At 33.5% G+C, this 25,820-nt stretch overlaps 1 protein-coding gene and 1 pseudogene across 1 annotated transcript in view; one reads left to right on the top strand and one right to left on the bottom strand.

Annotated features, from left to right (window-relative positions):
• CSMD3 (CUB and Sushi multiple domains 3) overlaps nt 1–25,820 on the top strand; it is a 1,271,497-nt gene that overhangs the window by 952,700 nt on the left and 292,977 nt on the right. Inside the window, exon 27 of the mRNA XM_026454566.1 lies at nt 24,826–25,017. Coding sequence (XP_026310351.1) covers nt 24,826–25,017 — 192 coding nt within the window. The remainder of the gene's footprint in view (nt 1–24,825; nt 25,018–25,820) is intronic.
• LOC111549985 lies at nt 1,901–2,326 on the bottom strand (annotated as a pseudogene).

The following is a 25,820-nucleotide window of genomic DNA, read 5'->3' as shown; positions in this document are numbered from 1 at the left end:
GCTTCTTTGTTCTTCTAGTTCCTTGAAGTATAAAGTTAGGTTATTTATTTGAGACATTTTTCCTTTTTATGTAGATATTTATTGCTATGAACTTCTTACATAGTCCTGTTTTTTCTGTTTCCCATGCATTTTGGCATGTTGTGTTTTTGTTTCATTTGTCTTGAGATATTTTCTATTTCTTTATTTTATTGATATGTAATAGTTGTACATATTTATGGAGTACAAGGGATATTTTGATACATGCTTACAGTATGTAATTATCAAATAATAGTAATTGGAATATTCATTATATCAAACATTTATCATTTCTTTGTGTTGTACGTTTTAAATATTCTCTTCTAGCTATTTTGAAATACAAAATAAGTTCTTATTAACTATCATCACTCTTCTGTGCCGTTGAACAATAGAACTTGTGCCTTCTATATAACTGTATTTTTGTACCCTCTTCATCCCATTGGAATGCTACAATTCCCAGCATCTGGTAACCACCATTTGACTCACTACCTCCAAGAGATCAATTTTTTGTTAGCTTCCATATGTAAGTGAAAACATGCAATCTTTGTCATTCTGTGGCTGGCTTATTTCACTTAACATAATGTCCTCTCGTTCCACCAATGTTACTGTGGCATGTTTTTATGTTTCCCCACCCCCCTGTGACTGAGTAATATTCCATTGCGTATATACACCACATTTTCTTTATCTACTCATCAAATAATGGTTGATTGAATATCTTGGTTACTGTGTATAGGGTTGCAATAAACATGGATGTGCAGTTATCTCTTTGATATACTAATTTTCTTTCTTTTGGATAAATACTCAGCAGTGGGAATGCTGGTTCATGTGGTAGTTGTATTTTTAGGTTTTAAGGGAAACTTCGTATTATTTTATATAGTTGCTGCATTAACATTCACACCAACAGTGCATAAGCATTCCCTCTTTTTTTTTTTGCATCTTTGTCAGCATGTTATTTTCTGTCTTTCTAATAGTAGCCATTTTAACTGGTGTGTGATAATATCTTGTTGTGGTTTTGATTTGCATTTCTCTGATGATTAGTGATGTTAAACATTTTTTCATTTACCTGGCGGCGATTTGTATGTCTTATTTTGAAAAATGCCTATTCAAAGCATTTGTTCAATTATTAATTGGATTATTTGTGGGTTTCTTTTTTGTTTTGGTTTGTTTTGCTGTGTTTTTTAGTTCCTTACGTATTCTGGTTATTAATCCCTTGTCAGATGGGCAGTTAGCAAATATTTTCTCCCATCCTGCAGGTTATCTCTTCACTTTGTTGATCATTTACTTTGCTTTACAGAAGCTGTTTAGTTTGATATAATCACATTCGTTTAGTTTTGCTTGTATTGTCTGTATTTTGAGGTCTTATGCAAAGTATTTGCCAGAACTAATGTCCTGAAGTATTTCCCAATGTTTTCTTCTGGTAGTTTCATAGATTAAGGACTTACATTTAAGTCTTAATCTATTTTGATTTTAGTTTTGTATATGGTGAGAGATAGGGATCTAGTTTTATTCTTCTACGTGTGGATATCCTATTTCTGCAGCACCATTTATTGAAGTCCTTTCACAGTGTATCTGTTAAAAATGAGTTGGCTGTAGATGTGTGGATTTATTTCTGAGTTATTTTTCCTCTTCCATTAGTCTATGTGTCTATTTTTATCACACTGTCTTGTTTACTATAACTTTGCAGTTTATTTTAAAGTCAGATAGCTTGATGCCACCAAGCTATCTTTATTCTTTTTGCTCCAATTGCTTTAATTATTCAGGATCTTTTGTGATTCCATAGGAATTTTAGAATTTTTGAAAAATTTTCTCTGAAGAGTGGCATTAATACTTTTTTTAACAAAAAAGGAATGTTGACAAGTTTTATTAAATAAAAATTTTGCATTGTTTACTTTTCACCATAATGTTCTGGCATGCTTCTAATGATAGAATCACCCAGCTTAATGATAGCCAGTATGTGTTGTCTGTAGTATATTCCACATGCTGTACCCAATTCAGTATTATTGCCTCTGTAGTGATGGATACCAGTTTTGGCCAACAATACTTAGTACTATAATTCAGATTTCTTCAAAGTCAGGCAGTTTCTAGAGAGGATGATGAATTTTGCTTTGCCTTGTCTGATCATCTTCAGAGTTGGCTTGTACCCTAGCATCTTTTTAATGTGTTGTTGTGTTCGGTTTGCTAGTATTTGGTTGAGGCTCTTTGCATCTATGTTCATCTGGGATATTGGCATATATTTTCCACTTTTCAAAATGTGTTGGAGTATAGAGTTAATTGACTCCAGTGATGTTTTCATCTTCTTTGTGGCCCCCATCTTCCCGCCTTAGGTGCAGGACAGGCCCCACTCAAGAGCACCTGCAAAGATAGCCAGGGAGCAAGAAAATGTCATTGGCACTTTGGAAGGAATTACTTTGAATTTGTAAATGACTTTGGGTAGTACGGACCTTATAAAAATATTAATTCTTCCAATCTATGGACATTAAATGTCTTTCCATTTTTCTTGTGTCCTATTTTTTTTAATAGCGTTTTATAAATTTCATTGTAGAGAGATTTCACTCCTTTAGTTAAATTTATTTCTAGGTATTTTATATATTTTGTAGCTATTGTAAATGGGATTTATTTCATGATTTTTTCAGATGGTTTGTTATTGGCATATAAAAATGCTACTGAGTTTTGTATGTTTTTTTTTTTTTTTTGAGACGGAGTCTTGCTCTGTTGCCGGGGCTGGAGTGCAGTGGCCGGATCTCAGCTCACTGCAAGCTCCGCCTCCCGGGTTTACGCCATTCTCCTGCCTCAGCCTCCGGAGTAGCTGGGACTACAGGCGCCCGCCACCTCGCCCAGCTAGATTTTTGTATTTTTTTTTTTTTAGTAGAGACGGGGTTTCACCGTGTTAGCCAGGATGGTCTCGATCTCCTGACCTCGTGATCCGCCCGTCTCGGCCTCCCAAAGTGCTGGGATTACAGGCTTGAGCCACCGCGCCCGGCCTGTATGTTGATTTTGTATCCTGCCACATTACTGAGTTTATTTATAAGTTCTAACAACATTTTGGTTGAACCTTTAGGTTCCTCTAAATATAAGATCATGTCATTTGCACACAAGGACAGTATTATTTCTTTCTAATTTAGATGTCTTTTATTTCTTTATCTCATTTAATGGATCTGGGCAGAACTTTTAGTACTATGATGAATAAAAGTTATAAAAGTGGTCATTCTTGGCCTTGTCTTGTTCCAGATCTTAGAAAAAACGGCTATTAACATTTCCCCATTTAGGATGATGTTAGCTGTTGGTTTGTTATATATGGCCTTTGTTATTTTGAGATATATTCCTTCCATAACCAGTTTGTTGAGAGTTGTTATCATTAAGGGATGCTGAATATTGTTGACTGCATTTTTTTTTTTAGCATCTGTTGAAATGCTGCATATAGTTTATATCCATGATTCTGCTAATGAGATGTATCCTGTTCACTGATTTGAATATGTTGAATGATATTTGCATCCCAGGGATGGATCCCACTTGATCACAGTAAATGATCTTTTTAATGTGTTGTTGTGTTCAGTTTGCTAGTATTTGGTTGAGACTCTTTGTTTTCTTTTTCTGCTGTGTCTTTGATTTTGATATCAGAGTAAATTGGCCTCATAGAATGAGTTTGGAAGTGTACCTCCTCTTCAATTCTTTGGAATAGTGTGATTAGAATTGGTATTAGGTCTTCTTTAAATGTTTGGTAGAATTTAGCAGTGAATCCATTTGGTCCGGAGTTTTTCATTGATGGGAGCCTTGTTTCTTTTTCTTTTTCATTTTTTTTTTTTTTTTACTACTTTCAACTCATTGCTTGTTATTGGTCTGTTCAAGTTTTCTATTTCTTCATGGATCAATTTTGGTAGATTTATGTGTCCAAAAATTTGTGTACTTCTTCTAGGTTTTCCCATTTGTTTGTGTATTCTTCTTCATAATAGTCTCTAATAATTCCTCGTGTTTCTGTGGTATCAGTTTTAATCTTTCATTTTTGCCTGTGATTTTTTATCTGAGTCTTCTCTCCTTTCTCTTAGTCTAGCTAAGAAAAAACTGTTAATTTCGTTTATCTTTTCAAAAAAAGAGTTTTCATTTTATACTTTGTGTGTTTTTTCACTCTTTTTTTTTTTTTTTTTTTTTTTCTGTCCTGATCTTTATTCCTTCTTTCCTTCTACTAATTTGGGGTTTGAATTGTCATTGTTTTCTAGTTCTTTGAGGTGCATCAGATTGTTAATTTGAAGTCTTTCTACTTTTTTTATAGGTGTTTCCTGCTATAAATTGGCACTGATTTTGTTGTATATTTTAGGTTTTATTTGGGGTATTTTGTTTACATTTCCTTTTTTCAAGAAATATTTTAATTTCATTCTTAATTTCTTCATTGACCCATTGGTTGTTCAGGATCATATCATTTAATTTCCATGTTATTTTTACAATTTCTAATGTTTCTTTTGTCTTTGATTTCTGGTTTTATTCCATTATAGTCAGAAAAGATACCCATACGATTCAAGTATTTTGGGATTTATCAAGACTTGTTTTGTGGCATAACCTATGCTCTATCCCAGAGAATGTTCCTGGTACTAATGAGAAGTATGTATACTCTGCAGCAGCCGGATACAATCTTTTGTAAAGATGTCAAGTAGGTCCTTTTGGTGTGCAGTGTAGTTTTATTCCAATGTTTCTTTGTTGATTTTCTGTCTGTATGATCTATCCATTGCTGATTGTGGAGTGTTGAAGTCCCCCACTATTATTGTATTGTTCTTTCTCTCTCCCTTTAGCTGTATTAATATCTCCTTTAAATATTTGGGCACTTTGATATTGGGTACATATGTATTTATGATTGTTATACCCTCTTGATAAATTGAGCCCTTCATTATTACATAATAACTTCCTTTGTATCTTTTCAGTTTTTTTGACTTGCCATCTATTTTATCTAAGTATAGCTACTCTTGCTCTTTTTTGGTTTCCTTTGCATTAAATACATTTTTCATACCTTCACATTCAATATATGCATGTCCTTATAGATGAATATGTTCCTTCCAGGCAGCATGAATTTGGGTCTTATTTTTTAATTCATTCAGTAACTTTGTTTTTCAATTAAAAATTGAGTCAATTTACATTCAATGCCATTATTGATAGATAAGGACTTACTAATGCCATTTTGTTACTTTTTTTCTGGTTATTTTATAACTCCTCTTTTTCTTTCATCTTCAATTCCTTTGTGGTTAACTGATTTTCTTAACCACAAGTTTCTGGACACATAAATCTACCAAAATTGATCCATGAAGAAATAGAAAACTTGAACAGACCAATAACAAGTAATGAGTTAAATGATTTTCTTAACCACAAAGGCAGTATGTTTGAATCCCTTGCTTTTTATTTTTACTTTCTCTATTATAAGCCTATGTTTTGTGATTACTATGTGGCTTACAAAGAAAATCTTTTAGTTGTAACAAGTTATTTTAAACTAATGGCTACTTAAGTTTGGTGGCAGAGAAAAGCATAGAAACAAGCAAAGAAAAATCTATAAAGCCCTGCATTTTGATTTCATACTCCTCTCCATATTTAGGCTTTTTGTTGTATCAATTTATATATTTCCATATTGTCTATCTCATAACAAATTGTTATAGTTATTGTTTTTGATAGATGTGTCTTTTCATCTTCAGACTAAAGATACAAGTGTTACACATCATGATTACAGTATTAGAATATTCTGAATTTGTCTTTGTACTTAATTTTACCAGTGAGTTTTATACTTTCAGATGATTTCTTGCTGTATATTAACATCCCTTTCTTTCAGATAGAAGGACTCCCACTAGCATTTCTTATAAGACAGTTACGATGATGAAGTCTCTTAGCTTTTGTTTATCTGTGAGTTTTTATTTCTCCTTCATGTTTCAAAGGCAGTTTTTCTCACTACTATATTCTTGGTTAGAAATTTTTTTGCCTTTAGCACTTTGAATATTCCATGATACTCTCTCATAGCTTACTGAGAAGTCTACTGCCAAATCGTAGCTCATTTATATGTTATTTGCTTTGCTTTTGATGTTTGTAGAATCTTCCTTGTCCTTGACATTTGAGAGTTTGATTATTAAATGCCCTGGGATAGTGTTATTTTGGTTGACTCTGCTTTGTGATCTTTGACCTTTTTGTACCTGGATAGTCATATTTTTCTCTAAATTTGGAAAGTTCTCTATTATCATTTCTTTGAATATATTTTGTATCCCTACCTCTCACTCTTTCTTTAAGTCCAATGACACTTAGATTTGCCTTCTTGAAGCCGTTTTCTAAATCTTGTAAGCCTTCTTTATTCTTCTTAATCCTTTGATTGTATGTTTTCAAATAGCCTGTCTTCCAGATCATGAATTATTTCTTCTGCTTAATCAATTCTGCTGTTGAGACACTCTAATGCATTTTTGCATTCATCAGTTCATCAATTGTATTTTTCATCTGTAGGTTTGTAGGTTTCTATTTGATTTTTTAAATTTTATACACACACACACCCACATATATATATATATATATATATATAAAATTTCTCGAATAAACTTCTAAATTGACTATCTGAGTTTCTGGAAGTTCATTGAGCTTCCTCAAATTAGCTATTTTGAATTCACCAAAAGGTTGCACATCTCGGTCACTCCAAGGTTAATCACTGATGACTTAGTTTGTTTGGTTAGATCATATTTTCTTGAATGTTCTTGAGACTTGTGAACATGTGTCAATCAATGTCTGGGTATTATAGAGTTAGTTATTTATTTCAGTCTTCACAGTCTGGCCTTGTTAGTACCCATCTTCTTCAGAGAACATTTCAAAAATTCAAACAGGATTTATTATTGAATTCCCCAAGCTTGTAGTCACTTCAGCTGTTTCAGTACTAGAGAGTATTCTAAGTCCAATTACGCTGTAACTATCTGGTGGACTTTTATGTACTTATTTCTGATGGACTTTTGAGAGACCACGGAAAATTTCTTGGGTTGCCAGGATGATCCTTCACTCACTCTCCTCTCTTTCCCTCAAACAGGAGTCTCTTCATACTCAGCTGCCTGGAGTTTGGGAAGGGGTGATGTGACCATTCCTGTGGCTGTTGTAACTAGCATCATGCTGGATTGCACCCAAAGCCTGCAACCTTCCAGACCAGCACAGCACTGAGGCTCACCCAATGCCCATAATCATGGCCTGACTGCTGCTGATGTTTATTGATAGCCTCAGGCCACTTTAATCAGCTGGTAGTGAAGTTAGCTCAGATTTGGGTTTGTTCCATCCTGCCAGAGTAGCAGATTTCCCTCAGTCATGGAATGGATCTAGAAGAAATGATGGATGCAGTGGCCTGAAATAAGGGGCTTTGGGGATCTGCCCCACGCTGTGTTGTGCTGTGGTGGCAGTGTGCTAGTTTACAAGGCCAAGTCCCCAGTACTCTTCCCTCTCCTTCCCTCAAGTGGAAGATGTCTCGTCTCTCTCTTTGTCTCTGCACTGTGCTACCTAGAGTTAGGGGAGGGATGGCATCAGCACTTCTGTGGCCCCTACAGCTGATGTCACACTGGGTTGCACCATAAACCCACAACCTTCCAGGTCAGTGCAGCACTGGGACTCACCCAAAGACGATGGTCTACAGAATTGCTGCCACTGAAATTTATTTGAGGCCCAAGACCATTTCAGTCAGTTAGGGCTTAAGCCCTTCTGCTGTGACTGTGGCTACAGATTTCTGTCTTGCCTGGTGTGAGAATAAATACTCCCTCTGTGGGTACTGGCCCGGAGTCAAGGGCTTTGGAATTCTGCCCAATGGTGTGTTCCACTGTGGTAGGATCAACACAGACTTCTAATGCAAAGTCCCCACTGAGTTTTATATATTCTTGTGTTGTATGTTTGATATATAGAATCCTTTCATTTCAAATTGAAGACCTTTCTTGGCATTTCTTGTAAGGCATGTCTAGTGGTGATGAGCTCCTTCAGCTTTTGTTTGGGAGTCTTTTGCTGTCCTTCATTTTTGAAAGACAGTTTGGCCATGTATGGTGGCAGGCTATTTTTTCTTTTCACATTTTAAATATACCATCACCCTCCTTTATGGTCTCCAAAGCTTCTGCTGAAATAGCTACTCTTAGGTAGCTTCCCCTTATATGTGACAAGTTCTTCTTCTCTTTCTGCTTTCAAAATGTTTTCTTTGTCTTTAATGACTATTGACAATTTGCTTGTAATGTATCTCAGTGTGGATTTCTTTAGGTTACTCTTATTTGGTGTTCTTTGGAGTTCTTGGGTCTGAATTTTCATTTCATTCTCCAGATTTGGGAAGATTTTAGCTATTATTTGCTTGAGTAAACTATTTTGTTTTTCTCCTTCTGACACTCTCCTAATGTAAATATTGGTCCCTAAACTGTGAGCCTTAAGATTTCTTCACTTTCTTCATTATTTCGTTCTTTTTGCTCTTTTGACTGAATTTATTTTTTATTTATTTATTTTATTTTATTTTTTTATTATACTTTTAAGTTCTAGGGTACATGTGCACGATGTGCAGGTTTGTTACATATGTATACATGTGTCATGTTGGTGTGCTGCACCCATTAACTCATCATTTACATTACGTATATCTCCTAATGCTATCCTTGTCCCCTCTCCCCACCCCACGACAGGCCCCAGTGTGTGATGTTCCCCACTCTGTGTCCAAGTGTTCTCATTGTTCATTTCTCACCTATGAGTGAGAACATGCAGTGTTTGGTTTTCTGTCCTTGCGATAGTTGGCTCAGAATGATGGTTTCTAGCTTCATCCATATCCCGACAAAGGACATGAACTCATCCTTTTTCTATGGCTGCATACTATTCCATGGTGTATATGTGCCATATTTTCCTAATCCAATCTATCATTGATGGACATTTGGGTCGGTTCCAAGTCTTTGCTATTGTGAATAGTGCCACAATAAACATACATGTGCACGTGTCTTTAGAGCAGCATGATTTATAATCCTTTGGGTATATACCGAGTAATGGGATGGCTGGGTCAAATGGTATTTCTAGTTATAGATCCTTGAGGAATCGCCACACTGTCTTCCACAATGGTTGAACTCGTTTACAGTCCCACCAACAGTGTAAAAGTGATTCTATTTCTCCATATCCTCTCCAGCACCTGTTGTTTCCTGACTTTTTAATGATTGCCATTTTAACTGGTGTGAGATAGTATCTCATTGTGGTTTTGATTTGCATTTCTCTGATGGCCAGTGATGATGAGCATTTTTTCATGTGTCTGTTGGCTGCATAAATGTCTTCTTTTGAGAAGTGTCTGTTCATATCCTTTGCCCACTTTTTGATGGGGTTATTTGATTTTTTTCTTGTAAATTTGTTTAAGTTCTTTGTAGATTCTGGATATCAGCCCTTTGTCAGATGGCTAGATTGTAAAAATTTTCTCCCATTCTGTAGGTTGCCTGTTCCCTCTGATGGTAGTTTCTTTTGCTGTGCAGAAGCCCTTTAGTTTAATTAGATCCCATTTGTCAATTTTGGCTTTTGTTGCCATTGCTTTTGGTGTTTTAGTCATGAAGTTCTTGCCCATGCCTATGTCCTGAATGGTATTGTCTAGGTTTTCTTCTAGGGTTTTTATGGTTTTAGGTCTAACATCAAAGTCTTTAATCCATCTTGAATTAATTTTTGTATAAGGTGTATGGAAGGGATCCAGTTTCAGCTTTCTACATATGGCTAACCAGTTTTCCCACCACCATTTATTAAACAGGGAATCCTTTCCCCATTTTTTGTTTTTGTCAGGTTTGTCAAAGATCAGATGGTTGTAGATGTGTGGTATTATTTCTGAGGGTTCTGTTCTGTTCCATTGATCTATATCTCTGTTTTGGTACCAGTACCATGCTGTTTTGGTTACTGTAGCTATGTAGTATAGTTTGAAGTCAGGTAGTGTGATGCCTCCAGCTTTGTTCTTTTGGCTTAGGATTGTCTTGGTGATGCGGGCTCTTTTTTGCTTCCATACGAACTTTAAAGTAGTTTTTGCCAATTCTGTGAAGAAAGTCATTGGTAACTTAATGGGGATGGCATTGAATCTATATATTACCTTGGGCAGTATGGCCATTTTCACAATATTGATTCTTCCTATTCATGAGCATGGAATGTTCTTCCATTTGTTTGTGTCCTCTTTTATTTTGTTGAGCAGTGGTTTGTAGTTCTCCTTGAGGAGGTCCTTCATATCCTTTGTAAGATGGATTCCTAGATATTTTATTCTCTTTGTAGCAGTTGTGAATGAGAGTTCACTCATGATTTGGCTCTCTGTTATTGCTGTATAGGAATGCTTGTGATTTTTGCACATCGATTTTGTATCCTGAGACTTCTTTGAAGTCACTTATCAGCTTAAGGAGATTTTGGGCTGAGATAATGGGGTTTTCTAAATATACAATCATGTCATCTGCAAACAGGGACAATTTGACTTCCCCTTTTCCTAATTGAATACCCTTTATTTATTTCTCCTGCCTGATTGCCCTGGCCAGAACTTCCAACACTATGCCGAACAGGAGTGGTGAGAGAGGGCATCCCTGTCTTGTGCCAGTTTTCAAAGGGAATGCTTCTAGTTTTTGCTCATTTCACTGAATTATTTTTAATGATGTCTCCTTGAGTTGCTGGTCCTTTTATTAGCTTGATCTAGTCTGCTGCTGAACCTCACTAGTTATTTTTCCCTTCAGTTATTGTGTTCTTCAGCCCCATGATTTCTGTTTAGTACTTTCTTATATTTTCTATCTGTTTGTTGAAATTCTCATTTTGTTCATACATGATTCTCTTGACCCTTGTGGGCATCTTTGTAATAGTTATTTTGACTTTTCTATCAGATAAATTGTATAACTTCATTTTATTAAGGTTGTTGTCTGGAGATGTATCTTATTCCTTTGTTTGAATTATTTTTTTGATTCTTAATTTTCCTTGATGCTCTGCATTGGCGTATGTGTATTATCCAATTATACACACTGCATCCTGTCTGCCCAGACTCTGCTTGTACCAGAGAAGACCACCATCAATCAACCTGGCCAGAGATTCTACAGTTTCTACCAACAACTGTTTCCCTTTACAAGGAGAAACAGAGAGCTGGGTTTTGTTGGTTTGTTTTTCTGAGACAGAGTCTTGTTCTGTCACCCAGGCTGTAGTGCAGTGGCATACTCACAACGCACAGCAGTCTCAACCTCCCAGGTTCAAATTGATCCTTCTGCCTCAGCGGAGACTATAGACATGCACCACTCTGCTGGCTAATTTTTGTATTTTTTGTGGGGATGTGGTTTTGCCATGCTGTTCAGGCTGATCTTGAACTCCTGAACTTGGCCTTTCAAATATTCAAAGTACTCGGATTAAAGGTGTGAGCCACTGTACCTCACTAGCTGTGCTTTTTGTGTATTTGCTCTGTGCTGACCCACTGGGGGAAACTATGACATCTACCCATCCAAATCAGTATTTCCATTATCCCTTATTTGTGGCAGACCAGTTAGAGTTGTAAGACTGGCAAATAGTTGCCAGTTCTTTGGGCAGTCCTGGCAAAGTTGGGGCATTGGATGCTCAGATAAACTCATTTTCTTCTCAGAGAGAAACTGAGAGCTGATTTTTGTTTGTTTGTTTGTTTGTGGTTGTCGTTGTTGCTCATGTTATGCTGAGCACAAAGAAGACTTGGGACATCTGAGCAGCAGGGAAGCTTGAAGCTAGGGGCAATTGATGCCCTAGCTTCTGTTTTCCCTAGCTAATATACTGTGCTGGTCCCATCAGAGATCCAAGACTGGCAAGACAGAAGCCAGACCTTTGCAGAGCCCTCTTGGAATCGTTGGGGTGCTGCTTGTGCAAACCAAGCCCTTTTCTCCTCTGGGAGAAGCTGGGAGCTAGGAGTGAATCTCTTCCTGATTATATAGCACTGTGCCAGTGGTGGGAATTCTGGCGAGAGGGTGTTCTGGATCTCTCTTCTAGTTTTGGTCAGTCTGGTTTCACATTCAACTGGGCTGCAGGAGCCTTTCACTTACTTTCTGGATTTCTCATAAAGGAAATTTGTTGATGATTTGTTCTCGAATTTGTGTTTTTTGGGGGGTAGAGTGTACAGGACTTTTTACTTTGCCATCATGCTGATGTCACTTGTCATGTTCTTTTTATTGGAATTATTTCCTAAATTAAAGTGCTCCTTGGTATTCAATTTATCACTGGTGTCACGATATCTTTGTTAGTAATAGGTTTTTCTTTCCTAATTACTTGCTAGCGTGTTATGAAGAATGGATATTTTAATTGAAGAATTTACTGTGTTTGAATCCTGGTTTCCTGTCTTTAAATCTTGGTGATTATAGACCTAAGAGTGTATAACTAGTTATTTTAAGATATTATTACTTGGTATTCTTTTTTTATGAGTAAATTGCCTACAAACTTTAAGATGATAAATCATCAGAATAGATGTTTGGATTAGCTACATGATTTTTAGATTTTTAATATTTACATTAAGGATTATGTACAAACTGCTAATAATGTCTGCACACTAATTAAAAAAACTCAATTAAATTTTTTTTTTAAAAAGTGGTGATGAACTTGCAACTTGCATACAGTGTATGTTAACATACATGAGGACCATAGTGTTTTCACTGATGATGTGAAAACCAGAAGACAGAAACATGTTTTTAAAAGGAGGACTTTGTATTTAGGTCAAATGAAAACTCTACTATACTAATTTCATCACTTTGTATTCTAAATTATTTTCTGAGAATGTAAGAAGAGTGTTAATACACCAGCTCCCTTAGCAGAACTTCACGAATAGTTGAATAAATCTATTTTTATATGAGTCACGTCAATTGCATCAATTAGAGAATCAGTAACATTGATTGCCTCAAATACTTAAATTCCAATGCAAGTTTTATTTTTGTATTCATTTCATGATGTCAAAGTAAAGTCTTTGAGAGTTGATTGTGTTAAAGTTAAACATATATTATAAATTCAGTTAAAATTAATATTTTATTATTTTTAAATTTACTGAGACTCAGGCCGGGTGCGGTGGCTCACGCATGTAATCCCAGCACTTTGGGAGGCCGAGGTGGGTGGATCACGAGGTCAGGAGATCAAAACCATCCTGGCTAACACATGAAACCCTGTCTCTACTAAAAATACAAAAAATTATTCAGGCGTGGTGGTGGGCGCCTATAGTCTCAGCTACTCGGGAGGCTGAGGAAGGAGAATGGAGTGAACCTGGGAGGCGGAGCTTGCAGTGAGCTGAGATCTTGCCACTGCACTCTAACCTGGATGACAGAGCAAGACTCTGTCTCAAAATAAATAAATAACCAACCAAACAAACAAATTTACTGAAGCTTGTTTTACTGAGAAAACCATAGCCCAGCTTGTTTAAAAAAAAGAAAAAAAAAGAAAAAAAAAAAAAGAAAACCTTGTGCACCTACCTAAAAAAGTATATTCCCATTGTTTTTGCAGTGTTTTATAAATATAGATTTTGTTCATAGTGTTAATTATTCACTATCATTACTTCCTGCTCACTTATTTTATCAACTACTCAAGAAAAGTGTTAAAATGCCCCAGTGCAGTTTCACATTTGTCTATTCTTTTCATCTTTTACTTTTATTTTTTACTTCGTGCAGTTTGAAGATATGTTATGAGCTGCATACATTTTGGATACTATGGGGTTTTTTGACCCTTTTTTGATTCTTTTATTGATATGAAATCTCTCTCTTTTTCTCTGGTAATTTTCCTGTGTTAAAATTTACTTTGTTTATATGTATATCCTATGATTAGTGTGGCAAGTTCTGTGTTTTAGCACCTTTTTACTTTTAAGTTACCAGTGTCTTTATATTTAAAGTAGACTACCAGTAAATAGCTTATGGTTGCATCTTGATGTTTTATAGTTTGAAAATCTGTATCCCTTAGTTGGAGTCTTTTAAGCATTAGACCATTTATGTTTAGTACAATTATTCACTTGGTTAAACTTTGTCTACCATATTGCTATATATATATATATATATATATATATATTATTGAATATATATATATATTATTGAATCCACCTGTTAATTGTTCCTTTTATTTTACCTTCATTTTTTCTCTTCTGTTAGCTTATTAGCTATACCTCTTTTGGGAGGAAAGGAAAGCATTTGCTCTAACACTTGTAACGTATATCTTTAGCTTATGAAAACCTGTCATTACGTCAAATAGACAAATAGACAAATCTATCATTAAATAATATTATACCACCTCACATATAATGTAATAACCTTCTAATAGTATATTTCCATTTCCTCCTTCAGGTCTTTGGGGCATGTTTTCACTTATCTTACTTTTACATATGTTATAAATATCACAAACCTTTTAAAAAAACTATAAACTTAATATTTAAAATCTTTTAAATATTTGAAAGTGAGCAAAGGCCACAAATTAAAATTTAATATTAAAGATAAAATTATTTATTTTGTGATAAAATACAAATGTAAATTTTGGTGGTACGTAACCTCATAATAAAAACAAGTCTCTTACAAAATTAAAAAACAGAAATGTACTAGGAATTGGTTGTTGTGAACACAGAATTCATAACTGCAACCAATAAAATTGTAATATTTACCCATCACAATAAAACTGTAGTTAAAATATACAAATATTGTATATGTAATTGAAATAATTGAACTAAGTGGTGTGTGTTTCTAGGTGTGGTTGTAAGAGGCACAGAGAGAGAGTGAGAGAGAAAATAAAGCTGATTCAAAAAATAAATAAAAGAACGTAGTATGCCAGTACCGTGTTCTCTTTATCCTGATCATTGTCAATAAGTCCTAGAAAGGTTTGAGTTTTTTGAAGTACTATTTTGCAAATAAACCAAAATGCCCTACTATGATACTGAATGATTTTGAAAATAAAACCTTTACATTTTGATAGCTATTCATTAAAATCCATGGAAAATCTTAAAGTATTCAATTAGTAGAGTGCTAACAATCTTCAGCTTTTAGAATTTTTAAGTAAATAGCAATTATTGAAAACAATAAACAGGAAGACATTTAAGTGTGATTTCTTTAAAAGAATGAAAATTTCAAACTTTAGTATTTTAGTATGCCTTGACTTGTTGAAGAAAGGATCTTTTGATAGTTATGTTTAATTGGATTAAATGTCCACTTTATTCTGGGATAGAATAAAGTTAAGAAAATGTTTATTTAATATAAATTATATATAAATAAAATTATATTTATAAAATTTATTTTGTATATAATATAGCTTATAGATAAATATTTCAAAAAATTATAATTTTAGAAAACTTGGTTAACAAGTTTCATATTATAAAAGTGTGTAAAAAAAGGAATTCTGAAAAGAAGTTAAAATTCAATACATGTGAAAATATTTGAGCTGAAATGTTTACATACTGCTTAATGAAAATAAAAATTAAATTGAAATTTTTCTTCATTTCAGAGAATTAACCCCGAGCTTACCAGGTAGCTTAACACCTATAAAGAGGAAATTTTCTCAATTAAAAATAGTATGGTTTATGATGACATCAGTTGAGCCACCGACAGTTTAAAATATATAAAAATGTTTCTAGCAATGCTAATAAAAATAAGAATATATTGAAAAAACACATTCTTTAGAAAACATAGTAAAAAAGGCATTAAATGTGGCTAAGAAACCAATTAAAGAATGAAAATGTGTAACACAAATGATTATTTTGCATGTTATTTTAATATTCAGGAAATTCACATAAAGAAGATGCTTTTGTACACAGATATGTCATTTTAATTTTTTAGAAATTATTTTAAAAATAGTTTTGTATAGATAACTATTTTGAGACATGCATCAATATAATATCAATTATGTTACTCAATACATATTATAATTATTTAATTTTATTTACTTTTAGCTTCTTGTTTCATGCTTAACAATTTTTTCAGTTTCAATAACAAAGTCCTCAGATTTTGATACACATGTTACTATTTTAAAACTATTTTTGTATCTACTCTCCTCTTAGCCTGTGTTCCCTGAAGAGTAAGGATGTCATCCTTGATATTTGTGTCCCCACAACTTGGCACGACACCTGGTACTTGGTACTTAGTAAATGTAATGAATCTGATTGAATGGGTAAATTTTGTAATAATGTAAAACTAAAAGTGCACAAATACTGTATACTGTCAGAAGTAATGTGAAACCATTTTTACGTAATTTCTCTTTTTTTTATTTTTTTAACTTATATTGGTCATCTCCGTATATTAGAATTCTATTTCAGATAGACTCATATACTTTTCTATAATCTTTGGATGTAAAACGAATTTCTTGTACAGATCCTTTTGACAGTCTTCAAGTTAACAGGCGTTTGATTGTACCCTCACTTTGTAAACATACTGGAGCCTAAGAATCAATGAAAGCAGGGCTGTGTTGTTCCTGTTAATATCTCCAAAATCAAGCATGATACCTGGCTCAATAATTATTTGGTATAACAAATAAATGCATATGCATTTTTTAAAAAAGGGATTTCTATGTACTTGGAAGTATATTACAACACTGGTTTTGAGGTTTCTTTTCCATACCATGCATTAAGCAGCTTTGTTTCTCTCCTGGGTTGATGGGAAATGTGTCTGTCTTGCTGCCATCAACTTTAACCTGACTTGCCATATCATTAGATGTATCCTTAGTAACTTAATGAAATTCTAAAGATAGCCACATTTCTGAGTAGCTAGCAGAACGTGGGCCTAATAATGATGTTGAACATTCTTTATAAAATTGATGGATCATGTACAAAGCAAGGGCTCAATCAAGGGCAAAATTCTCCAGGGTGAAATCCACCTCTAGGTTACCATCTGCATTTCAAATATTTTCTGATTAATTTGACTCTGGATGGGATTTTTCTCACAGGTTAAGTATTCCCATTACCCATCTTGATTTTCTTATAGATAGTGAAGTGGAGAATACAGTGTCATTTTCAGCCAATAGAAAAATATAAGGCAATAAAGCTGAAAGAGAGGGATGTAAGAAATTGTGAATATCAAATTTGGACCATGACCTTGCTAAGTCTCCTGACACACTGCAAAAAATATAAAATTACTTCTTAAAAAACCTATACAGTGCATATTAAAATCTACTTGATTTTTTCATTTCAGAATTGTATTTTCATACAATTAAGAATATAATTGTTAGAATAAAAATTTAATATTTTGTCTGATTCTAAATAAAACAGGTGAAATATTCCTAGGACAGGAATTTGTTGTTGTTGTTGTTGTTGTTGTTGTTGTTGTTGTTGTTGTTGTTGAGATGGAGGCTCGCTTTCTTGCCCAGGCTGGAGTGCAATGGCTTGAGCTCGGCTCACTGCAAACTCCGCCTTTTGGGTTCACGCCATTCTCCTGCCTCAGCCTCCCAAGTAGCTGGGACTACAGGCGCCCACCACCACGCCCAGCTAAATTTTTGTATTTTTAGTAGAGACAGGGTTTCACCGTGTTAGTCAGGAAGGTCTCAATCTCCTGACTTCGTGATTTGCCCGCCTCAGCCTCCCAAAGTACTGGGATTACAGGTGTGATCTACCGCACCCCGCCCCTAGGCCAGTTTTACAGATGAGGCAGGAAAGATTCAGGGAACTAATACAAGGGATTAGTATCTTTTCTTAATATGGTGCACTAAGTCTAAGTCTCTTGCTTCTGATATCATTACTCATCCAACTGTATGAAATCCAAGATTTTTCTTCTTTGAAAGGTCTTGAAATAAACAAGTTTATACCAAAAACTCGATTTCCTGAACAGAAAAGACACATAAGAACTTACGAGTGATTTCAGTGTATTTATTCTTTGTTATACCAAGCAATGCAATAAGAAAACTCGAGTGTTTTTGTTTGTTTGTTTGTTTGTTTGTTTGTTTGTTTCTGGCTTTTGTCACCACAATGGTAGTTCAACTTATCTCTGACTTCAAGTAATCATCCACATTTCAGTTGAAAACTACATATGTACCAGCTAGGCTTGTGAAATCTATATTAAGTGAAGTGCATATTTCCAATGAAATTATACTCCCAATTAGATGGAAGCAAAGATAAAATAAGTGAGAAGTATATTTAGAGTAGCAATAATGAGAACTCAGTTATATTTTGTAGTAGTTAGTGCCATCTGGTTTTTTTCCTGAACAAACCCTAGGTTATTCATAACAGATTAAAGCAATTAAAATGTAATGTAAATATTGTTATGGCACACTTAAAATAAACATCTCCTGGCTTCAAAATAATACCATATTATAAATAAACCTTCAGCATACACTGAAATGACAATGACAGTTTCGTTCGTTCATTCATTCATTCATTCATTCATTCATTTTTAACGGTAGTAAAAAGTTCTCTTAAAATTCTTATACTGATGGACAGTTGATTTCTTCTTAGGGCATAGCAAAGCTAGATTTGATAAGGACATGTTACTTAATGATGAATGCTATGAACTCTTTCAGTGGATTTAGATCAGTGATGAAGATTGATGGTATTGTTAAAACAATTTCTAAGTAATATATGTTTTCTCAGATAAGCATACATTCTTTTATAGTGAATTCAAACAGATTCCTTATAAACAATTAGAATAAAACAACATATCTTGAAAAATTGTTTCTACTATGTATAAGCAGTTACAAAATTGCATTACTTTTACATATCTATCTTTTTTTCACATTCAGAGCAATGAGAATTTTAAAGAAAAAACTGCCATGGGCACAGTTATTTGTTTTTAGTGGAAGAGAAACAGTTTTATTTTGAAAGTAAAAATCTGTCATAGCAAATTTATTTCTAATTTATTATAACAATCAGAAAAACTCATTTTATTGGAAATAAATGCTACCATATAAATTTAAATAACTGGCATAAAAAATAGAATAAAAATTAAAAGATTTTATATTTTTACTAATGTTCATTCTATTTCCTATGTCAATGATTTTTACCTTCTATTTTGAAAATATTTCTAAAACATATTTTTATCTGGTTATAATAAATTAGAAGTACATTTGCAATGACATCAAGTGTCTAGGGAAAATTTACATAGGTGAAATTTTATACTTATTTTTTTACATTTTTACTTTCCAAATCAGAAGATTAAAAGGTTTTATAATTTTGCAATATTTTGGACATAGTAAGTTGAGGAACCTACTAGATATCTAAGTAAAGAAGTTAAATAGGCACTTGAAGAGAATGGTTAAGAGCTCAGAAAAAAGTTAAGTCTGGATATATAAATTTCAGGGGCATCAAGCTAAAAATAATACTTAAACTTGTGAAGTTATTTAGTGAGAAATTGTGGAAAGAAGGGACAAGAGCATTAAGGACTAATTCCTAAGGTGCTCCAGCCCTCAGTCATCAGGTTATCAAGTAACAAAAGCAAAAGATACCAAAAGAGAGCAGCAAATAAGCCAGAAAGAAAACTAGACTAGACCAATGAATTGGAGGCCAAAAAACAAAACAAAACAAAACAAAACAGCGCTTGAAGAAGGAAGGAATAGTCAGCTCTAATAAATGTTGCCGAAAGGTTTTTGAAAGAAAGTGTAAAGTTACCACTGGATTTGTCAGTCTGGATTTAAAAATAGTGGAATAGAGGAAAGACTGACAATAAAACTGGAGACAATTGTATAGAAACTTCTGTCAGAAAATATATCTAATAGATTTTCTATTAAAGAAAGAAGAGGAATGGGAAAGCAGCTGAAAGAGGATGGGGATATTATAAAGTTTTGTTTGTTTATTTAAGATGAAAGATATAAGCCACAATTACATGCTGTTGGGAATGATCCAATATAGTACTGTACATGCGACTGAGAATGATCCAATGTGCTAGTAATACAGAGGAGATGAAAAACATTTACGAATGAAGTCCTTAACAGTGTTTAATACCAGCAACACAGGAACTAGGGTTGGCTTTTTATAGAACAAGGCCAACTTCTCCATTTTAAAAGATGGGGAAGCAAAATACGGATGTAAATACCAGTGGGGTGATCGATTTGATGGTGTTAAGAAGAGAATGCTTCTATCTATTGCTTTCCCTCTCAAAAAATTATAAAGAAGGAAATAAAACAAAATAAGGGATGAGAAGGAGAAATAGTGAAAAAGCAGTTGGAGTGGAAATGTTCTTCATATTGTAGTTACTTTAAAATGTTATTTGGCATATATTTGGCATATACATGGCTAAACTTGGAGATGTATATGAATAAATTTTATTTCTATTATTTTTAATAACCACAAATATAACCTTGCATCTTTCTTTTCTGCTTTCCATTATAATAAAAATGTAGGCAGCAACATATTTTTATGTGTAATAAAGGGATACAAATAGTTCAACATTTCTTGCCTTTCCATTTCAAATTGGTCTCATTGTTTTCAGTCAATTCTTTCATCAATAAACAGCTGTCAGAGTTCCACTAGTAGGATATGGCTTTATGTTATTTCTGGTAATGGGATAGGTTTGTGCTGAGACAACACACTGTATTGATGAAGAGCCCTGCTGGTTGAGTTCAAATTCCAGGTCTGCTAAGAACATGCACTTAAGATCTCTGAGACCTTAAGATCTCATTTTGCCCATTTAAAAATGGGGATGACAATACCACTTTGTAAGGATTCTGTGTTTTAGCTTAAGAGTGTAAATTGAGCTGCTAGTCAAGTGCTTTGCACACTATATGCTCTAGAGACAGTGATCACTGTTATGATCATTATTTTATTGGTCTCTATTCTAAATTAATTGTCTTTTTAAAGTTTTTCTTTCTTAGATAGTCTTTATTCAATTTCATATATAACAATAGAACTCTACTTAGTAAAGCTGTAATGTTGATATCTGTGCAAATATTTTTAAAGAAATTAATACATTTAAGATGTTATAAATGTGTAGGTTTTTGTACTACTTTAGTCAAAATAATAGGTGGATAATTGCTCGTCTGATTTTAAAATGACACTTAAAGATTAATAGCATGTTTCAGAGACTTCCACCTAAATAATCATATCTTGAGTTTTATGCTCTACTCAACACTTAAGCACATTTTATTACAAAGGCTTTATGACTTTTATTTAAAAAATGTCCCTTGGATATGGTCTTACATCTGCATTTGTACTTTAACTGTGCCTAAGTAATTGTACGATGTTGGGAAAGCACCTTAGCCTTTTTAAGCCTCAATTTTATCAATGGAAAAATATGGATAATAATAGTTCTCAGACTTCCTGTGAATCGAGATGTAGTTCATAGTATGGTGTTTTAAATGTAGAAAGTGCTCAATAAGTATTACATATTACCATTCTTAGCTATTCACGTATGCTTCTATTTGTATACTTTGTCTGTGTGACTACTATTCTTTCTAATGAATGTTAAGCTAATTTAAGGAGTACAATCTACATCTGTGTAACAGACTAGCCACTGGATAATTCCTAGACTAACCAAAATGAAATTGGCCAGCCCTTTTGAGACGAAGAAAACAAGACAGGGAAGTATTCTTTTATTGACAGTTTCATGGAATTTTACAGGTCAAACATGAATTATATTTGAATGTTATATAAGCCTATTATTCACTTTCAAGAATGTTCCTTTTATGATATTATTACAGGTGAGACAACAAGGTTGTTAAGACCCTTTATCTTTGTTGGAATTTCTGCTTACTTTGCGTATTTATGTTAGGGAAAAGGAGACGTGAATGGCAGACTTAAAGTCTAATAAAACAAAGATAGAGATATTCATTTCACCAAATAAATCTGAAGCAATTTGAAATAAAGACGTTTAGAAAATGAGTGAATTACCCACGGTTAATACGTTGGCAGTCAGTATAGTATTTTCTGACATATACTTTTAAATTTTTACATATTTAAAATAGTTGATAAATTAGAATACTTAATTGCCAAACAAGTCCTCATTCTATGGAAATATTCTCTATGTTGTTTGTTGTTCCAGAACAGGAGGGAATAAAGATGATCAAATCTTTACTTAAAAATTTATATAAAAACAATAACAAAAATAAAATACAAATAAGGATTATATATTTTGAGAATGATATGATTCAAAAAAATGAGAAGTACATATAAAATACAAATAATGTATTTTAAAATGTGTGATCAATGAAGTTGTTTTAATATTATATAATTGCTTTTTTAATCATTCTAATTAAGTGAGATTATCTAACTTCTAATTTGAAAGGAAATATGGCATAGCTTCTTAAATTGTTATTTCCTTCACTGGCTACAGTTTCTATTTAATACAGATGAAGAATGATTGATGTTAAAATTATTATAATTTTGCCTACCTACAACACAGGGTATAAAGAGCGTGAAAATCAACCTTTGAATAAGTAAAAAAAAAAAAAAAAAAAAAAAAAAAAAGATAATAGCATTTACATGAAGTAATTGTTCCTGTGTGTGTTAAACTAACTGCTTTCAGAACTCAAGTAATTCAAAGAGGAAAAAACTTTATTTGGTCTTTCGTTAACCCCCATCATTCTTTCTTGTTCTTTAAAATCTTACTCCTAATTTGTTTGTTAATTGAAAGAAAAAGGAACTTGAAGGATTTACTCCCTCTTCTCCTTCAAGTCAACTAAGCCCAAAGGCAAATGTGTATTCTCACATATTGTATATTAGCTGTCAAATCAAAACCTTATTTTAGCTACTATGTCCCACTTTTAATCTTTCAGCCCAGTAATTCTGACAGTAGCGTAAAAACACTGTTTTCCCATCATACTCAGCTTTTTTTCCTGTCATAGTCAGCTAAAATATGATATTGACTTCTTTCATTTCAATATGTTTTTCTGATATTGTTACACAAACATTTTTATTTTTGAGAATGTACATGTTAAACTGAAAGCTTCCTGTGTCCAGTACACTGGAAATATCAAATAAAACAAGTATTTTTCATAATCTTTTATATTATTCATGTTACTCAATTTGAAAGCTATAGCACTTTTCACGTTTATGTCACTTCTTTCTAATAAAAACATCCTAAATGTAAACCTTGTGTGTCGAACATCACTCTCCACTTATAAAACCAATCCACAGGTGATATGGTTTGGCTGTGTGCCACCACCCAAATCTCATCTCTAATTGTAATCCCCACGTGTCAGTGGAGGGGCTTGGTAGGAGGTGATTGAATCATGGGAGCAGACTTTCCCCTTACTCTTCTCTTGATAGTGAGTGTGTTCTCATGAGATCTGGTTCTTTGAAAGTGTGTGGCACTTTTCCCTTCACTCTGTCTCTCTCCTTCTCTGCCATGGTAAGATGTGTTTGCTTCCCCTTTGCCTTCTGCCATGATTGTAAGTTTCCTGAGTTTCCTAGCCATGCTTCCTACTAAACCTACAGAACTGTGAGTCAATTAAACCTCTCTTCTTCATAAATTACCCAGTCCCAGGTAGTTATTTATAGCAGTGTGAAAACAGACTAATACAATAAGTCAATTTTAATTTGGTTGGAAACCGTTCCAGAGAAAATCAAGAAAAATTTAATAGGTAAGTTTCTCACACACACACACATAAAGCATTTTTTATAAAAGATCTCTATCCATACTGGAAGACTATAATTGCTCAGATTCTTTGATGCATGATGCTCTGTTTAGTGCTCTGCTGAGAAATACTGATGGATATTACAAAACAAATTCACTTATAAATTAAGTACAGTCAGACAATCATGGCTCACTGTAGCCTTGACCTCCTAGGCTTAAGCTGCTATCCTCTCACCTCAGCCTCTCAAGTAGTTGGGACTGCAGGCATGTGCCACCATGCTGGGCTAATTTTTTTTTTTTTTTTTTTGGAGAGACAGAGTCTCACTTAGTTGCCCAGGCTGGTCTCAAACTCCTTGCATTTTGAAATTCTCTTGCCTTGATGTCCCAAAGTGCTGGGATTACAGGTGTGAGTCACTACACTTGGCCTCTAATTTTAAAATGTTGTCACTTCAAGAATGTTACATAAAATAATTAAACAGTAGATCATATTTGGATATTGTATTGTTTTCACTCAGCCCAATTCCCTTGAAATACATCCAAGTCATATATATGAATCATTCTTTTTTATTACTGAGTAATATTCCATGGGATGGATTTACCATCGTTTAGCCATTTACCTGTTGAATGACATTTGGGTTGTTCCTAGTTATTAACAACCATGAATAAAGTTGTTATGAATATTTGTGTACAGGCTTTCATGTAAATATAAGTTTTATTTTCTTTTGGATAAATATTCAAGAGTGCAATTGTTGTGGTATATAGTAAGTGAATGATTAGTTTTGTAAGAAAGTGCCATAATCCTTTCCAGAGTGGTTGTACCACTTTACATTCCTACCAGCAATGCATGAATTATCCAGTTTTCTCCGTAATCTCAAGAGCATTTGTTGTTATCATATTTTTTTTTTAAAAAAATTGAACCAATTTGAAATGTACGTAGTAATATCTCATTGTGGTTTTAATTTGCATTTCCCTATTAGTGATGTTGAACATCTTTTCATGTGTTTTCTGATACTGTTTTCATTGAAATGTCTTTTGCTCATTTTGTAACTGGATGGATTGTTAATTTTCTTCTTCTCCTTTTTTTTTTTTGCTTTGAGTTTTGAGAGTTCTTTGTATATCCTAGCTACAAGTCCTCTGTGAATATGTTCCAAACAAGTGTATTTTCCCAGTATGAAGCTTTCTTTTCATACTCTTCAGTGTATTTTAAAACAAATTTAATAATGTTGAGTAATCTAGTATTTGGCAACTAAAATACTACACCACTTCTTCAAATAAGTTAACACATAAATTATATAAAATATAGCAAAAGCATTTATTGTATAGCATTTAAAAATTGACCCAACAATTTTAAAAATTAATTTTCTAAGACACATGGATATATGAAATTGATTTTGATAGTTATCAAAACTAAAATTTTGCCTCTGTCTTTTGATAGGTTCTGTTGCCACTGCGTGTCGTGATCCAGGGGTCCCCATGAATGGGACTCGAAATGGGGATGGAAGAGAACCTGGGGACACTGTCGTTTTTCAATGTGACCCAGGATATGAACTTCAAGGAGAGGAAAGAATAACCTGCATTCAGGTAGAAAATCGGTACTTCTGGCAGCCCAGCCCACCAGTCTGTATAGGTATGAATTAAAGAACAATTAAAATTTTATATAAATATAAAACAATGGTTAAAAACTGGTATTGATGTCTTAAGAACCATATTCTACAACAGATTCTGTATGAGAGTCCAAGATTTCAGAGGATTATTAACCTCCCCAGAATGTACAAGATTGTAAAATGATTATTATTTTTCCATGGGGTAAAGACTGATGATTTCATTAATTTTTTAATGATTCTAAGATCCTAAAACAGTTATGAATCAAAGCTCTTGAAAAATTCTATCATCCTTCATTTACTATTTAACCATAGTTTTCCATTGCTTTTAAATTTTAAAGAGTGGATTCAGACTCTATATTAAAATGAGTCATACTGATCTTGTCTCTAAAATGGTTATTTCATTTAAGAAAGAAAATATTGTCAGAATCTATGTCAGAATTTCCAAGCTTTGTCTTTCCATTTAATTAATGTAATCCAAAAGAATATTGGTTTTTATTTGGAAGATCTAAGAAATTGTAGCAGCCTGGATCATACTTCCAGCTATCTTTTGTCTCTGTACTCTGTTACTGAATCTCCAAGTCAGACTCTAGAAAATTAAAACACAAATTATTATTGGGTCTGAGAAAGACTTAGAAGAATGTCCCATTTTTGGAATAAAAATAGTTAGAAAATCTGCTACATAATTAAATTAGTTTAATCTTAAACTTTTTTGTTCTGTTCAGGTGCTTTAGTATTTGTGTCATCTTGAATTTACGACACATTTTGAACAAACTATGTTTTCTCTACTGAAAATTTTGTTTATTTACATACTCTCTCTTACTACACT

The sequence above is a fragment of the Piliocolobus tephrosceles genome, chromosome 7 (assembly GCF_002776525.5).
Source record: "Piliocolobus tephrosceles isolate RC106 chromosome 7, ASM277652v3, whole genome shotgun sequence".
In the NCBI taxonomy this organism is placed as follows: domain Eukaryota; kingdom Metazoa; phylum Chordata; class Mammalia; order Primates; family Cercopithecidae; genus Piliocolobus; species Piliocolobus tephrosceles.
This window is presented reverse-complemented; position numbering and strand designations above follow the sequence as displayed.